Below are 17980 nucleotides of genomic sequence, written 5' to 3' on the forward strand. Positions count from 1 at the left end.
AGTAGAGACTGGGTTTCACCATGTTGGCCAGGCTGGTCTCGAACTCCTGACCTCAGGTGATCCACCCATCTCGGCCTCCCAAAGTGCTGGGATTACAGATATGAGCCACTATACCTGGCTGTGATTAAGGATCTTGAGGTGGGAGATTGTCCTGGATTATATGGGTGGGCCCAATGGAATCACGAGGGTCCTTCTAAGAAAGAGGCAGAAAGTCAACCAGATAGAGGGCACTATGCACATTTCCCCAGGAAAGGAACACGTAAAGGCCTTGAGATCTCAGGCCGAATGGGTTAGGAGATATCCCTCCTGTCAGAGTCAAAAGGCCACCTTCAGCCTGCTCCACTGGGCCTCTGCGGGAACATGGTGGGGACCCAGAAGAGGAAACAAAGCATAAGCGGACAGGAGGGAGAGCAAGAACCGGGCAGAATTAGCTTCATTCTCCTTACATGGGCCAGGCCTTGGTTTGCTCCTGGAATCTGGACCCTGCCATCCTCCTGACCTCCTCTCTAAGGATCCTCTTGTCCAGACCATGCTTGAGTGTGTCATCTGCTACTGTTTCAAGGAGCCACCAAGGCAGCCACCTGATCCTTAGTATTAACTGTAGAGATTGTCCTTCTCCCAAGTGGCACTCCCAGAATCCTCTGCTCCAGCCAGGCACCTTGTTTAACCCTGCTGACCTGAGAGGCAGAGAGTGGTTCTCCCAGGGTTTCTGAGTTTGATGATAAATGCTGGAGATTTGTTAACCATAACGGTGATGAGGATGATCATAGTAAAGGTAATGATGATGGAATGAGGCTGGGTGTAAATATGTATAAATAAGTAGCTACTAGATACCATGCACACTATCCTGCTCAATCATCACAATTGGGAAGTTTCAGTATCTATATTTTATGGATAAGACATTGAGGCAGAGAGGCTGTGTGATGTTCAAAAGGTCACACAGCTGGTTAGTGCTAAGGCTGTAGTTTCAGCCCACATCTGACTTCAGAGTTTGTGCCCCTAACTACCACACTATTGTACCTCCTAAAAAATATTTTAAATGAACAATTTGCTCACTGATGTCTCTCCTTTTTTTTTGGAGACAGAATCTCACTATGGAGTGCAGTGGCACTGTGGTAGCTCACTGTAACCTCAAACTCATGGGCTCAAGCAACCTTCCTGCTTCTAACGTCTGACCTTTTTTTTTTTTTTTTTTTTTTTTTTTGAGACAGAGTCTCTCTCTGTTGCCCGGGCTGGAGTGCAGTGGCTCAATCTTGGCTCACTGCAACCTCTGCCTCCTGGCTTCAAGTGATTCTCCTGCCTCTGCCTCCCGAGTAGCTGGGACTACAGGTGTATGCCACCAAACCCAGCTGATTTTTGTATTTTTAGTAGAGATGGGGTTTTACCATGTTGGCCAGGCTTGTCTCGAACTCCTGACCTCAGGTGATTCACCTGCCTTGGCCTCCCAAATATTTTTTTTTTTTTTTCTAGACAGGGTCTCACTCTGTTGCCCAGGCTGGAGTGCAGTGGGATGATCTTGGCTCACTGCACCCTTCGCCTCCCAGGTTCAAGCTATTCTCCCATCTCAGCCTCCCGAGTAGCTGGGATTATAGGCGTGCACCACTACACCTGGCAAATTTTTGTATTTTTAGTAGAGACGGGGTTTTGTCATGTTGGCCAAGCTGGTCTCAAACTCCTGGTCTCAAGTGATCTGCCCGCCTCGGCCTCCCAAAGTGCTGGGATTACATGGGTGAGTCACCGCACCTGGCCAGATGTTACATTTTTAATCAAGCAACAGTTTGCTGGGGATGGACAGATTTGGGGCATGTGGGAGAAGGATAGGAATAATGGATGGACCTGTCAACTGGTTGCCTCTAATCAAGGGGACTTAGTAAAGTGGTAGACCAAGGCCAGATTACCTTAATCAGAACATTAGCTTTGGACCTAACATTGCATCTTAGAACTTTACTGTCTCTTTCAAGTGTAGTTTTACTTTTGGCAACAGACAGATGTATGTCCAACTTCACAACATCCTGCCCATTTTCTCTTGTGCTGCCTGCAAGTTATTCAAGGCAAATTTTAAGGCCAAAGAATATTTTTATTGTGATTTCAAGTTGGCAGGCATTGAGATTTAGTGGAAAGCACCGAGGGGCTATTGGGCCTCCGGAGACCTGGTTCTAGTTCCAAGCTTGTTGTGTGTAGGCCTGCAGAAGTGCCATTACACATTCAGATGAGGTATCTGGGGTTGAAGCCTTGAGAAACGTGGAAGTTGTTCGTTTTTTTTACAGGCCTCAGTTCCAGGTCCAGCCCTGTTTGCAGGGTGGAGGGGGCTGAGATGTTTTGATTCTGCGGTAATTGTTGCAAGTCTTTGCGCAGGGCCTGCTGGGGAGGGCATAGGCACCAGAGTCTTGGCCCCTGGCCTCTGCTTGTTTGAGTTATGGGCTGCTCCAGCAACTGGTCCCTTCAATCCTTGGGGACTTCTGAAGGATAGGCTTTGGGTGACTGGAGACAACTCTGGTCGCAACCTCCCCGCCCCACAAATGAGGAAAGACTGGCATAGGATCAAAGATTGTCAGAGCAGAAGGGGACCCAGACTGGCTGAAAGTCACACACACTGGCCACAGGCCTGTTATGTAGTAAAGAATCCCCAGAGATCTTCTTACATAAAACAAAACAGATTCCCGGGTGCTGCTAAGCTGGGCTTCCTGAATCAGAATATACGGGGGTGGGGCCTAGGACTCTTGAATAAACACCCAAAGGATTCTTATGGATAGCTACCAGGCCTGGAAGCTTTTGACCTGGTCAAATCTCTCCACTTTTCCTAGGGAAACTGAGGCCCAACGAAGCCTTGACCCAGACATCAGTAGACCTAAAATCAGAAATGAGGTCTTCTGACCTACAGTTTGATATTCTTTCCACACCAAGACCAGGTGCCTACAGGACTCAAAAGAACTGCCCATTATTTATTGGTTTTAATTTTCTTAAAAGCAAGGTTACTAATGCACACAGTGTAAAGAGTCAAATCAGGTGGTTTCACAGGCGTGCATGAAGAACATAGCTCCCCGTCCGGCTCTCCTATCTGCCCCTCTGCAGAGGCAACCATTTCAACGCTTTCAGCAGATTCTGCTGCTGTTAACTGTCACCTTGGCATTATTTGTGTTTTTACAATAAGCATGCATCACTTTGTTACTCTTGCTTGGTTTTAATAATACAGTTAGGATGGGTCGCCGGGTCTGGCACTGGGCCTGGACACCCAGGCATCGTGGAGTGCCTCCATGGTCACTGGGCACAGGCCACCAGCTCCTCCAGGGCTTGCTCTCGGCGGTTGCCATGGACCAGCAGCACCTCCTTGATCCGGTCCTGCTGGAAGCCCATGTCGCTGAACTGCTCCCAGAGGCGCAGGAACTCCGCTGCCTGAGGAAGAGGAGACAGGGAGGGTGCTGGGGCCTCTGCTGGGCCTGGCCTCAGCCGTGGGGAGCCCAGCTCCAGTACCTACTGCACTGGAAAAGCTGTGGTTTTCCTAGTCCCAAAAAGCTGTGGCTCCCCGCAGGCCACTTGAGCCTGATCCTGGGCTGCAGCTGCCACTTTCCTGAATCTCTAGGGTGATGTAGGCTCCGACCTCCCTTTCTCTGCCAAGAAAACAAGGCCCTAGCCTGGCCACGGGCTCTGTCCTGACTCTCCTCCCACTCACTGTCAACTTTCTGCTGGGGCAGGAGGGGGCAGACCGCACACCGGCACCGGAGCACAAACAGCCCGAAGTCCCTGCTCATGCCCTGAACGCTGCGGAGGTCTCACAGCGCAGCCTGCACCTTCCTTCCCCTCCAACCCCAGGGCTTGAAACTTCCCCACCTCTGCTCCCTCTCTCCTTCTCGGGGCCTCACTCAACTCTCTGTCCCCTTCAGCCTCTGTGAAGAGCTGCTCTGCCATGGGGCACTTAGAAGTGACTACTGGGGCCGGGTGCGGTGGCTCACTCCTGTAATCCCAGCACTTTGGGAGGCCGAGGTGGGTGGATCACTTGAGGTCAGGGGTTTGAGACCAGCCTGGTCAACATGGTGAAACTCCGTCTCTACTGAAAATACCAAAAAAAATTAGCCGGATGTGGTGGCAGGCACCTATAATCCCAGCTACTCGGGAGGCTGAGGCGGGAGAATTGCTTGAACCTGGGAGGCAGAGCCAAGATCGCGCCATTGCACTCCAGCCTGGGCGACAGAGTGAGACTCAGTCTCAAAAATCAAGATGTGACTATTGGGCCTACAGCTGCATGCACTTGGGATAGGTGGCACACTCCCCAAGCAGAGAGGTCATGCATCTTTATGCTGCCCATGGCTCCTATCTGGATGTCTGACAAAGAGTGGGCATTCAGTTACAGAGGCTGCGTTGATTCAGTCTAATAAAGCAAAGCCCCTGCTGCTGTCTGCCTCCTGTCCCCCTCCGACCTCTTCCTGATCTCCCTCTGTGCCTCTCTCCTTTGTCCTTGCTGTAGCACCCTGGACCATCTCCTCCCCAGAGCTGAGGAGTCAGGCAATCTCCCGACGGACCCACAGGCTGGCTCTGAAGACTGGTGTGCCCCTGCACCCAGGCTCCTGGGTACACCCCCATCCCTTCCATTGCCTGGGGTCCTGGCAGGAAGCCCTGCTGACCTGGCTCTCGGAGAACTGGAACATCTCCATGGCCTCGTCCACCAGGCCTTCCTCATATCCCTGACGTAACAGGCGGTCACAGGCACTGAGGTAGCTGAGAAACTGGGCCGGAAGAGGGCAGAGAGGGAGGGAGGGTAAGAGGAGCAGCAGGGGCAGCAGCAACTCCAAGGGCCTGAGCTGAGGGCCAGGCGACAGGGCAAGCCACCACATGCAGTGTGGCCCCAGAGATCCCGTGAACCCACAGAAGAGGGATAGAGGCTTCCTCTGAGTGCCTGGGGACAGGCAGACAGTGGGTCTTCACCAACTATCCCAAGTTGGGAGCTGGACTCCAGGAAAAGGGCTGTCAGGGTGGGCTAGGGTGTTCATAGAACCTAGGTGGGGAGCAGGACAGGCTTCAAACAGGCATCCCACCTACTACCCAACGCAATTCAACATTCGTGCACCACCCATCCCTGCCCAGGAGCACCCATTCGTGTGAAGGCGCCTCCTCATCCGTCCACACCTGTGCACCCCTACTCTACCCCCAGATGCATCTCTCTCATCCAGGACTCCTGAGCCACTACTATGCAACTCCTGCACCAGTGCTGGAGAAGGGGTGCGGGGGAGGCACAGAGGAGGATTCCACAGGTTAGAAAAACTGTTCAGGTCACCCCACAGTTACGTCATCGGGGCCCAGGATAAAGTGCTGCTCCTTACCAGGCAGGGCTCAAAGGCCTGTTCCCTGTCTATGGCCTTGGCCCCTCCCTCACCCTCCAGGACTCTGCAGATGCAGCTCCCTCAGCCAAGGCCAGCCTCCTTCCCTGTCCCTGGGAAGCTTCCTGCCCCCTCTGTCTTCCTGGGTGCTGTCCCTCGTGCCCCCATAGCACCCTGTGCTTCCCTATTACAGCACATATAACTTTGTAATTGCTTCACTCAATCTTTCTCATCCACTAACTTTTTGCTCCTTGAGGGAGGGGCTGTGTCAGTCTCATTCACCACAGTGTCCCCAGCATCCAGCATGGTGGCAGAAGGAGCTCAATAAATGTATGCTGTGTTTATAAAACAAATGAAGACCTGCCTTCAAGGAACTCACAGCTTAGTGGGGGAGATAAACCAGATACAGGACCACATCAGTGCCAGGCAAATCAAAGCAGGATTTATAGAGTGTAGGTGCCAAATGAAGGCTCCAGACCACAGGAATTATGAGTATATGTGGAGAAGGGAAAGTGGGGTTTCTGCAGACCTTCAGAGCTGGGATGAAAGTGCAGATCATCTAGACTAACAGTTTTCAAATTGGTTTTAGCTCCTGAAGTGCTTGTCTTAGCACAAGGAGGCTTCAGCAATAACAGGCTAAGATCAGAGCTGCTCTGGGAGAACAAGGGCCAGGGGCATGGGGGCCCGGAGTCCAGTGCTCCTGCCCAAGGTACTGCCCAATACAGCCAGACCTGCTCTGAGCACATTTTGAAAACCACACACTCGTGCCCTCCTTTCACAGTTGAGGAAACTGAGGTTCAGGCAAGGCAGGTGCCTTGCCCAGGGTCCCAGGACTAGGCCCCCGATTATGTAACCTGTCACTTAATGCCTTGTCCATCAGAGGGATCAGCTGCTAGAGGAGGGGCTTTGAGCTGTCTTGGTGGAGGACAGGGTTTCCAAAGGTGAAACCTTCACTTTCAGAAGGAGGGCAGGCAAGGATGGTGGCGGACGCTGCCTCCACCTTTTGGCTCATCCACAGCCATGGTTCTCAATCTCAGTGCTTATTGCAACCGCCTCGGGAACTTGAAACATTACTGATGTCTGGGCCTCACCTTCAGAGGTTACGATATAATTGGTCTGGGGTGTAGCCTGATCATTGGGATTTTTTCCTATAGCTCTCCAGGTGATTCTAATGTGCACCCAAGACTAAGCGTCACGGAATGGGGACAGCTGACCTTGATCTATACCATGCCACCGTGAATATCAGACCCATCTGCACATTTTTTAAAATTAAAGGCCCCTGGGCTCCAACCAGATCCACTGACTGGGACCCTGCAGGATAAGCCCTGAGAGTCTGCATTTGCAAAGGTTCTGCTGCTTGGTTAGCTTTTGGGCCTGCAGGACTGTAGAAGCTATCAGGCTTGCCTCAGGCCCCCAGGTGGGCGAGGATGTCACCTTCAGGCCACAGGATGGAGCCCCCGGAAGTCACTGGTTCCAAACACGTATTCCCCCTCCACCCTGTGAACTGGGAAACTGAGGCTAAAAGAGGTGGCCTGGCCTGTGGACCCTCACACGTGGCACCCAGGCCTGTCCTGCAGGGAGGCAGTGAGGGGCACATCAAGCCTTGTGGAAGGAAAGGAGTGCTGCACAATTTCTTTTTTATCTTCTCTCCCTGACTCTTCTAGCTGCTCTGTCTCTATCACCTGATGCCCTTCCTCCTGGGCCATCTGTCATTTTTCTTGGCCAAAAAGGATTTACTGCAATATGCGGCTTTCAGCGGGAGAAGGAATCTGAACCCAAAGGACTTGTTCAGTTACCAGGACTTCACAGAACAGACAGAAATACTAACTTGGTGGGGGAGGATAGATGAAGTCATCCAAAGGCCCCTCAGACCCCCCCTTGGGGCCTGGCTCCTGACTGCTGTCTGGGGAAGGCCACCCAGAGATCCAGGGGGCCAGGCAGGTGGTCAGTCTATATCTGGAAACACAATGTTCCCAATGCAGTGAAATTCTTCCAGCTCACCCACTGGGAGGCCAGGGCCCCAGGCTGGCTCTGACTCATCCTCAGACCCCCAGAGAGATGGCCTGAGACCTCAGCCTTGTCACGGGGCCTGAAGGGACTGGGGAGGCATATCAGAGCCCCACTGTGCACCTGGCCTCTCACAGCCCGCCTGGCCAGCTTTTTGGCCAAGACCCTGGCTTTTCAGTGTCAGCTGAAGGTAGGGGTGACTTTAGATCTGCTCTTAAATCTCAGATTAGCCTATGGTGCTGTCCTAGGAGGCTCTCACACAGAAAATGAGATAAAAGGCATTGTGCAACCAAGATGCAGAGTCAGATCAGCCGGCCTCACCCCAGTGCTGCCATTGACTGACTGCAGGAACTTCCCTGGCCTCAGTTTCCTCATCTGCAAAGTGGTCATAACGTAATAGCAACCTTGCAGAATTGAGAAAACCTAACTGAATACCCTGGGAGAGAGAGATTCATGCAAATAAAATATTCAATAAATGTTAGCACCCCTCCCTGCCATTTTAGCCACATGGGGGTCACTATGTTGGAAATTCTCCTCCAGGACAGGGCATGAACTGATGAACCCAGAGTAGAGTAGAAGCAGGAGTGGGTGGGCTAACCAGGTGCATTTCCCCAGCCCCACCCCAGCTCCTGTTTGAAAGTCACTTTCCTTCTGCCATTCCCTCTTGCAGGAGCAGATAGCTCTGGACTGCAGGGACCCAGCATTCCATACTCATCAGTGATGACGGAGGTGTCCAAGCCTTTTGATGGCGGGGCAGGAATGGGAGAAAAATGAAAAGGGCCAACTACCCTGGGAACAGCCATCCAACCATGAAGCGTCCCGATGTTTAGAAAACACCACAATGAGGGATGTTGCTTTCACGTGGGAACATGGGGGTATAGGCAATGGCATTCAGTGTCACCTCCTGACCCTACTTACAATCCTTCTATGCCTCCTTTTGGCTATTGGGTCATTTATCAAATTCTCAGGCCAGCCTTCAAGACCCCTAAATCTACCCCCAGTTCTCTTTGTCTCATCTCCTACCAGCCTGCCTCATGCACCCTCTCCTCCAACAAGACTGGTCAGATCAGGGCCTCCCAAACACTTCCCTCCCACCTCCACTCCTTTATTCACACTGTCCTTCCCTCCTGGAATATCACCCCTTCTCCTTCCTTCAGAGTCAGATCTTATCCATCCTTGAAGTCCCACTCAATGCTTGGTATCTCCATGAAGCCTTTCTTGATCACTAGAACCTCCTTGTGGTAGATTGAGAATGATCATAAAAATTTTTGCAGCCTCTCCCACCAAGAAATGGAGTCTGTTTTTCCCCTGTTTAAGTTTGGAGTGGTCAGTGATGTGCTTTGACCAATAGAATGAGGCAGAAGTGACTATGTACAATTTCAGCCTAGGCCTCAAGAGGCCTCAAGAGGCCTTACTCTTGGAACCAAGTAGGGTGGCTTGCTGGAGATATGTGGCCCAGCTGACAAGTATCACCACCCACTGTATGGTGAATGAGGCCATCTTAGATCATTCAGCCCCAAGTAAGTCACCAAACTGTAGCCACATGAGACTTCAGGTGAGATGAGCAGAAGAACCCCCTAGCTGAGTCCACCTTAAAACTGCCAATCCAGAGAATCATGAGCAAATAAATGATTGTTTCGAGTCACTAAGTTTTGGGGTAGTTTGTTACACAGAAATAGATGACAGAAACACCCCTATAACACTCATACCACTTCTCCCAGGTATCTTGTGACTAGCACCTCTTTTTAAGCACTATGGGGGCCCTCACTCCTCTGCAGGTGTTCTTATATTCTTGGCTTATATTAGGGGTCAATCAAGACCTGCTTCCAAATATTAGCGTGGCTCAGAGTGCTGTCCTTGGAGTGTCCTCATGAGTCTCCGCCATACTTCCAATAGAGTGAATTCTATTAGAAGAATAGAACGTGGGTGAGTAGAACCTGGGCGTGGTAGACTCTGTGATGTTCCAACCACATACCCTTTCACTGCAGGACTTACTGCCCCAGATGTTGGGAGAGCTGGGAGACACTCTTCAGTTGTCTGCCCCTTCAGGGATTACCTTAACAGCAGAGATCCACTTACCTCAGTCATCCCCTTCCCACATGCAATGACTGATTGAGGCAGGGGTATAAAGGCCTGACCATCTCAGCCCCACTTAGGACAACCCTGAGGGGCCGTAGATGCTCCAGATCTTTGGGGTTGGCTGATGCTGTTGTTGGGCCTATGCCACAGCTCAAAAGGTGAAAACCATGTGACCACTCATCTGGCTCCAGCATCACAGCCCATCAGCTCTGGGCCCCCCAACTCACCTGGCTCAGGCTCTGCCTGCCTGTCTTCTGCAGAGCTATGATGGCCCTTCGCAGGGGATATCCCAGGGCGACCACTGGCCCAATGAGGTCTTGCTCCTCCTGGCTCAGGGCAGATAGCAGGTCAGCCGCAGTATCAGGGTGTGACTTGTGGGGGTTGAGAGGCTGGGGTGCCCCCCCAGGAGGTGGCAGACAGGTGTACGGGCTGAGGGACTGAAATACAGACTGGACATGTCAGTTACCACAGGACGTGACACCCAGTTGGGCTGGACATTTTAAAAAATGCATTTATGTACCACCTTCTGTGCAGAGTGTAGGGGCTAATATTATGGAGGGCTTAGAGTCCTGCGGACCCCAGCTCTCTAATACTGACTCAGTATACTCATATGAAAAATGAGGGCAATCCCTAAGCTACTTCATGGGACTATTACAAGGCTTAAATAAGACAATGTGAGGGGCTGGGCATGGTGGCTCATGGCTGTAATCCCAACACTTTGGGAGGCCAAGGCAGGTGGATCACCTAAGGTAAGGAGTTCGAGACCAGCCCAACCAACATGGTGAAACCCTGCCTCTACTAAAATATACAAAATTAGGCGGGCATGGTGGTACATGCCTATAATCCCAGCTACTTGACTGGGGCAGAAAGCAGGAGAATTGCTTGAACCTAGGAGGCAGAGGTTGCAGTGAGCAGAGATCGCACCATTGCACTCCAGCCTGGGCAATAAGAGTGGAACTCTGTCTCAAAAAAAAAAAAAAAAAAAGTCAGGAAAGTGACTAGTGAAAGAAATTTGAGATCTATTCTACTATCCCATTTTACAGACATTGAAATCAAGGTTCAGAAACATTAATGACCTGATTAAGCAACACACGCTTGGCACCTCAACACTACTCAGGTTTTTTGCCCCACACCTTGTTGAGGGAGGAGCAGGGGTAGGTCTTCCCAACCAGGCCCTCCTTCTTGGGTTCCTTCTTGAGTTTGGTTGGGCTGGGGTTTGGCAGGGCATGGAGCAGGGGAGGAACTGGGCACACCAGCCCTTCGGTTGTGGTGTTGGAGAAACTGAAACAGACCTTGGATTAAGGAGGGTGACTTGAAGGCATTTCAGTTGGTTTGGCCGGCGTCACCCCAACCCTTCTCCCATGAGGAGGTACCTCTCTGCCAGCCCTAAACGTTTCATCCTGTCCCCTCCTCCCAAGGAAAACCCAGCCGCCGCCTGGCTCCTAGGGTGGAGTGTATATGTAACACACATGAATTCTCCACCCATCCACATCTTCTCAGGGCTCTCCCTGCCACCACCTCACCCTAGGATCTACCCTTTATTACCTCCAGGGTGGAGAACATCAAAGTTTAGGAGCTGAGTCTACTTTTATGTCCTTGAAAAAGATTCTTTGCCACTCTGTGCCTCATTTCCATCATCTGCAGAATACTGTCCCACCCCCACAGGGTTGTTGTGAGAATTAAATTCATCTTGGCCAGGGAAGAGCCATCCTGGTATCAGCATCTGGTCTTGGATGTGGGCGTGGCTCATCGTGAATACAGGGCCTCTTCTCTACTATGTATGCTCTAAACAACCGGGTGAAGGGTTGTTGGCTCACTGTGCAGGTAGAGAAGGGGTGGTTCAGTGACTTGCCTAAGGTCACACGCCGGTGCATGTAAGAAACCAGACCTCAGGTCTCTGTCTTTCAGATTGAATTCTACCTTGGTCTTATTCTGCAGCATCTCCTGGCCTTACTGGGGGGCTGCTGGGGGGCAGAAAGCTGTGCCCTGCTGCCACCTTCTGCTGCCAATCCTGACCCACCCCATGTTTGGTGGAGTCTGATACTTACATCATTTGGAAGCGACCTCAGAGAAAAAGAACACACAATTATGAACACAAAATTGGGCACAAGGCCTTGGAAGAGACAAAGGGAGGAGCCTGAGGCTTAAGCTTCTGTGGTTTCACTGTAGGGTCACTTCTCCCTGCTCTTCAGGGTTCACTTCCTCCGTCCTGAAACCTTCTCAGCCTGTAGCAGCCCTGACTCTCCCTCAACACCTGATTCCGCTGTAAGTGCAGGGCCTGGTCCCACACCCTCCTAGCCAACTCTCCATGTTCTGTGGTTTTGACACTCCCAAACCCAGTGTCTGGCAGGAAGTAACTGTGCATTGAATATTCCTTGATTCAGCCTCCAGCTTCCCCAGCCTACAGCAAACGTCACCCAGTGGGAAGCCCTAGATTTGCGTTGTGTTCATCAATTCAACAGACATCCACTGAGCGCCCCCCATGGGTCAAGTCGGCAGCTGGGTGCTCTGGAAACAAAAATCAATGCGATCCAGTCCCTGCCCTAAAAGAGCTCAACCTCTGTTGGAAGAGACAGACAGTTTCTGCATAATTAAAACCACTATGACCTGCGCCCTAAAAAAAGCAAGGCAGGCACAGTGGGAAACGCGGGGAATGGGGACTTCTGAACGGGGACTACTCTACTCTAGGCAAAGGGCCGCAGGAGGACAACACTGGACAGGCCCAGGTGGGAGCAGATCAAGGGAGGACACAGGAGTGCGCGGGGTAGGGGACCGAGGCTGCAGGCCTGGGCTGCTGAGCAGCGGCATTGGAGGGACGGGCAGAATCCTTACCGCGACCGTGGGCTTGTGGCTCCGTAGCTGGGGGATGGCGCCGGCCGTGGAGGGCCGCGGGGGCGACGCGGGGGCTGCGGGGGACTGGGGCGCGGACCCCGGGGGTGACGCGGACCTGGGGGACGGCGCGGGGCTGGGGCACAGGCTCTGCGCGCGGCGGCCGCGGAAGCCGTGCAGGAGGGCGCGGGGCCGGGCGGCCAGCTTCCCCTCGGAGAGTCGCCGCCTTGCCCCCGCCAGCTCCGACCGCACGCCGCGCAGCACGTCCAGTGAGCACAGGCGACGGCCGGGGCCGGGGCTCGCCGGAGAGCCCGGTTGGAGGCTGCGTGGGCCCGGCTCTTCCTCGCTGCCAGAGGAGGCTTCTGCCTCGTCCTCCTCCGGCCTTTCCTGGTGTCCGGCCTCCTGGTCTCTGATTGTGGCAGGCGCCAGCCCATGTTCGGGGCTGACTAGCAGGAGCCAGGCTGGAGGGGCCGACGCTGTCCCCTGGTCACCGCACTGGTACGGGCTGGGTCCCTGGCCGGCGGCCTCCACCCAGAAGAGTGCCCTCCTCTCCAGGCTGAAGTCGTGCTGTGGAAAGAAGGCGATGTAAATAAAGCCCGGGGCAAACCAGGACCCCGGGGTCACAACACTAACCCCTAGCCTGGGGGACCCTGTTCAGCCAGAGACTCTCTAGGCCTGGACAGCGTCAGATTCTGAGCCCCGGGCTTCCATCACAGCCCACTCTACCCTGGGTTTTATAGCTAACACTGTGGTCGATGGATACCAATAACAGTTTAATGGCAAACTGGCATAAATGACAAAGTGATGAATTCGTTAATAGAATGAAATGTAATTAAATCCAACATCTAAATCCCTTTGCCATTCAGTATGTAGTTGAGCAAAAACTACTTAAAAATTTTCTCCAATAAAACTTACTCTTAGCAAAGAAGCTTTCACCTGAGCCCAGCACAGTAGGCCCTGTCTCAAAAAACAAAAACAGGTCGCGCACAGTGGCTCATGCTTGTAATTGCAGCTCTTAGGGTGGCCAAGGTGGGAGGATCACTTGAGCCCGGGAGTTCAAGACCAGCCCGGGCAACATGGTATGAAATCTCATCTCTACAAAGAAATATAAAAAATTAGCCAAGCATGGTGGCATATGCCTATAGTCCTAGTTACTTGGGAGGCTGAGGTGGGAGGATCGCTTGAGCCCTAGAAGAGGAGGTTGCAATGAGCTGAGATTGCACCACTGCACTCCATCCAGCCTGGGCGACAGAGGGAGACTCTGAAAAAAACAAAAACAGCTCTTTCCCTAAGCGGCCTGAGGTAATCTGTGAAAATGGTTCACTATTCATTTGACCTGGAGAACCCCACAAAATCGTGCAAATCAAGAGGTTCAAATCTTTATGGTCACTTTAAGAACACTCGTGCAACTGCCCAGGCCATCAAGGGTATGCATATGCGAAAAGCCATTAAGTATCTGAAAGATGTCACTTTACAGAAATAGTGCGTACCATTCTGACGTTACAATGGTGGAGTTGGTAGGTGTGCCCAGGCCAAGCAGTGGGGCTGGATACAAGGTCGGTGGCCCAAAAAGAGTGCTGAATTTGTTTTTGAGACGGAGTCTCATTCTGTCACCAGGCTGGAGTGCAGTGCAACCTCCACCTCTTGGGTTCAAGCGATTCTCATGCCTCCACCTCCCGAGTAGCTGGGATTACAGGCACACATTGCCACACCCAGCTAATTTTTTGTATTTTTAGTAGAGACGGGGTTTCACCATGTTGGTCAGGGCTAGCTGTCCTTTAAATTCAAGGAACAAGGCCCCATGGACTCAGCCTCAGACCCACAGACCTAGAAGACAAAAACACAGAGACACACTTACCATAGAACCCAGCAGAAGCTCCCCGCAGGGCGGGACGCTGAGTTCTGGCCCAGGAAGAGGCTCTGTGCCTATCACAAAGCCCTTGGGCAACTTGAAGGGAACACCATCGAGGGCATTCATTCTGTCAGAGGAGTGTGGAGATGGCTGGCAGGACTGGGGCGGGCTGCTTGATGGTAGGGAGAGAGAGTCAAGTCCTGAGGACCAGGCTCAGGCCTCAAATGGCCTCACTGCTGTCCTGTGTGGTCACTTAGCTGAGCCCCCAACAGCTGGAAGGGAAAAGGTGAGGGGGCCAGTGCTGCATAAAGGAAGGAAATGAATAAAAACAAGAGCATTCACACAGACAGGAATTCACTATTTCATATTTCAGTCATGCTCTAGACCATTGTTTTCCAAAACATGGTCCACAAAACTAGTTCTAATGCATTTCATCAAAATAATTGTCACCCAAATGTTTAAGAAACAAACAGTATTAATTTACAATGACTCTTCCAGGGAAGAAGAAAATAAGGAATACTTTGTAACTTATTCTGATTTTAGCATAACCTTTTTTTTTTTTTTCTTTTTCTGGGACGAAGTCTCGCTCTGTCACCCAGGCTAGAGTGCAGTAGCCTGATCTTACCTCATAGGAACCTCCAGCTCCTGGTTTCAAGTGATTCTCCTGGCTCAGCCTCCCAAGTAGCTAGAATTACAGGCACCCACCACCACGCCCAGCTAATTTTTGTATTTTTAGTAGAGACGGGGTTTCACCATGTTGGCCAGGCTGGTCTCAAACTCCCAGCCTCAGGTGATTCGGCCGCCTCGGCCTCCCAAAGTGCTGGGATTACAGGCATGAGCCACTACACCCGGCCAATTTTTAGCATAACCTTGATACCAAATTTGATTAAAAAAAAAAAAATTAGAAACCAATCTCTCATGAATACAGATGCAAAAAAATCTTTAAAATAATTATGGGTAGAAGAATGTAACACTGCCAGGTTAAGTTTATTTCAGGAAAGACAGATTGACTTAACATTCCCAAATCAATAAATGGGAATAAAGACAAATATCAATAGAATAAAGATGAAAAATTATATAATTATATAGCTCCATAGATGCAGGAAAAAAACATGACAAAATCAATACCCATACCCTTTCAGCAACTTAGGAATAGAAGGGAATTTTATTAACTAATAAAGAGTATCTCTAAAACATCACACAGTGGCCAAGATCATGCCACTGCACTCCAGCCTGACAATGGAGCAAGATGCTGTTTAAAAAAAAAAAAAAAATTACATCTCTATGTATAAATAGTAAATCATGTAAATGGACTCTTCTAAAATTTTTATTAGAAATGGAACATTTTAGGCCAGGTGCAGTGGCTCACACCTGTAATCCCAAATCCCAGCACTTTGGGAGGCCGAGGTGGGAGGATCACCTGAGGTCAGGAGTTGGAGACCAGCCTAGCCAACATGGTGAAACCCCGTCTCTATTAAAAATACAAAAATTAGCTGGGCGTGGTGGTGGATGCCTGTAATCCCAGCTACTTGGGAGGCTGAGAAAGGAGAATCACTTGAATCCAGGAGGCAGAGGTTGCAGTGAGCCAAGATCACGCCATTGCACTTCAGCCTGGGCAACAAGAGGGAAACGCTATCTCAAAAAAAAAAAAAAAAAAAAGGAAAATTTAAAAAGTTACCATTTACATTAGCATCAGTTCTCTAGGACTAAATCTAACACAAGATGTATGAGACCTCTACACACAACACTGTAAAACATTTGGTTAAATTGAGGAACATATCATGTTCAAGGACTGTAAAACTGAATCTTGTAAAGATAGCAGTTCTCCTCCAATTAATTTATTCATCCCATGTATCAAAATTCCATCACTTTTTTTTTTTTGGTAGAAATTGGCAAGCTAATTCTAAAATCAAATGAAATGCAAAGGACCAGGAAAAGCCAAGAGACTCTTGGAGAAGCAACACAGTGGAAGACTTTTACTATCAGATAGCAAGACCTTCAAGTTATGGGAATTAAGAGAGTGACTTAAAGACTTGCAAAGAGAACAACAGGACAAAAAAGTCCAGAAACAGATCCACACATGAATCTTTGACTTATGACAAAATTGGCTCTGTAGAACAGTTGGAAAGGGAAAGTCTTTTAAAGAAATGGTTCTGGATTAATTTGATATCCATCTGGGGGAAAACAAAAACAAAAACAATATTGACCTCTACTTCATGTCATACCTAAAAATCGATTCCAGGTAGACTGTAGATTTAAATGTAAAAGGTAAAATAATGAAGCTCAAAGATAAAAATGAGACTACATTCATGGCCTTGCAATAGTCAAACATTTCTTAAGTTACAAAAGGGCCAACAGGCCAGGCACGTTGGCTCGTGCCTATAATCCCAGCACTTTGAGAGGCCCAGACAGGAGAATCAGTTGAGGCCAGAAGATTGAGACAAGCGTGGGCAACAAAGCAAGACCCCTGTCTCTACAAAAAATATAAAAGTAGCCAGGTATGGTGGCACACACCTGTAGCCCCAGCTACTCAGGAGGCTGAAGTAGGAGGATTGCTTAAGCCTGGGAGGACAAGGCTGCAGTAAGATGAGTGAGCTGTGAGCCCAGGTTGCGCTCCAGCCTGGGCAACAAATGAGACCCTGTCTCAAAAAAAAAAAAAAAAAAAAAAAAAAAAAAAAAAAAAAAAAAAATTAAAAAAACCACCACAACAAAAACTCCAAAAGAGACGAACCATGAAGGAAAATTCTGATAAACATTAAAGTTAAGAACCGCTGGGTGCAGTGGCTCACACCTGTAATCCCAGTACTTTGGGAGGCCGAGGCAGGCAGATTGCTTGAGGTCGGGAGTTCAAGACCAGCCTGGCCAACATGGTAAAACCCTGTCTCTACTAAAAATACAAAAATTAGCCAGGCGTGGTGGCACACGTCTGTAATCCCAGCTACTAGGGAGGCTGAGGCAGGAGGATCGCTTGAACCTGGGAGATGGAGGTTGCAGTGAGCCAAGATTGTACCACTGTATTCCAGCCTAGGTGACAGAGCGAGACTCTGTCTTAAAAAAAAAAAAGTTAGGAACTTCCATTTGGCTGGGCGCGGTGGCTCACACCTATAATCCCAGCACTTTGGGAGGCCAAGGTGGGCGGATCACAAGGTCAGGAGATTGAGACCATCCTGGCTAACACGGTGAAACCCTGTCTCTACTAAAAATACAAAAAATTAGCCGGGCGTAGTGGTGGGTGCCTGTAGTCTCAGCTACTCGGGAGGCTGAGGCAGGAGAATGGTGTGAACCCAGGAGGTGGAGCTTGCAGTGAGCCGAGATCATGCCACTGCACTCCAGCCTAGGCAACAGAGCGAGACTCCGTTTCAAAAAAAAAAAAGAACTTCCATTCATCAGATTACACCATTAAGAGAGTTAAAACAAAAACAAAAACAAATCACAGAGTGGGAGAAGATATTTGCAACACATCTATCTGACAAAGGACTGATATCCAGTATATACAAAGAACTTCTATAAACAATAAGAAATGGGCAAGAGATTTTTAATAGGCACTTTACAAAAGAGGATATCCAAATAGCCAATATGATAAGTTGTTTAACTTCATTAGTTATCAGAGGAATGCAAAATAAAACAATGAGATACCACTACACAAACACAACCATTAATTTAAAGTTAAAATTAAAAAGTTTCACAATATCAGGTGTTGATGAGGATGTGGAACATCTATAACTCTCATTCACTGTTGGTCAGAAAGTCACTTAGTATTAGTCAACAGTATCTACTAAACCTGAAAGCCAAGAATTAAGAACTCATTCACACATTACTTCTTGGCCTTTTGGGTAAGATCAAGGCTAGTATCTATCCTTCGTTTAGCAATACTCACAACAGGAAGGAATTTAATTTTTGA

General features: G+C 49.9%; 1 protein-coding gene across 1 annotated transcript; it reads right to left on the bottom strand.

Annotated features, from left to right (window-relative positions):
• Positions 1-2914: 2914 nt before the first annotated feature.
• UBAP1L (ubiquitin associated protein 1 like) lies at positions 2915-15069 on the bottom strand. Its single transcript, XM_008016255.3, has 5 exons — positions 14086-15069; positions 12231-12794; positions 9626-9835; positions 4620-4721; positions 2915-3393 (listed from the first exon to the last, which is right to left on the bottom strand). The coding sequence occupies exons 1-5, from the start codon at positions 14203-14205 to the stop codon at positions 3259-3261; spliced, it is 1131 nt and encodes a 376-aa protein (XP_008014446.3). The 5' UTR covers positions 14206-15069; the 3' UTR covers positions 2915-3258.
• Between the last annotated feature and the right edge of the window lie 2911 nt (positions 15070-17980).

Source organism: Chlorocebus sabaeus, chromosome 26 (genome assembly GCF_047675955.1).
Source record: "Chlorocebus sabaeus isolate Y175 chromosome 26, mChlSab1.0.hap1, whole genome shotgun sequence".
NCBI lineage: Eukaryota > Metazoa > Chordata > Mammalia > Primates > Cercopithecidae > Chlorocebus > Chlorocebus sabaeus.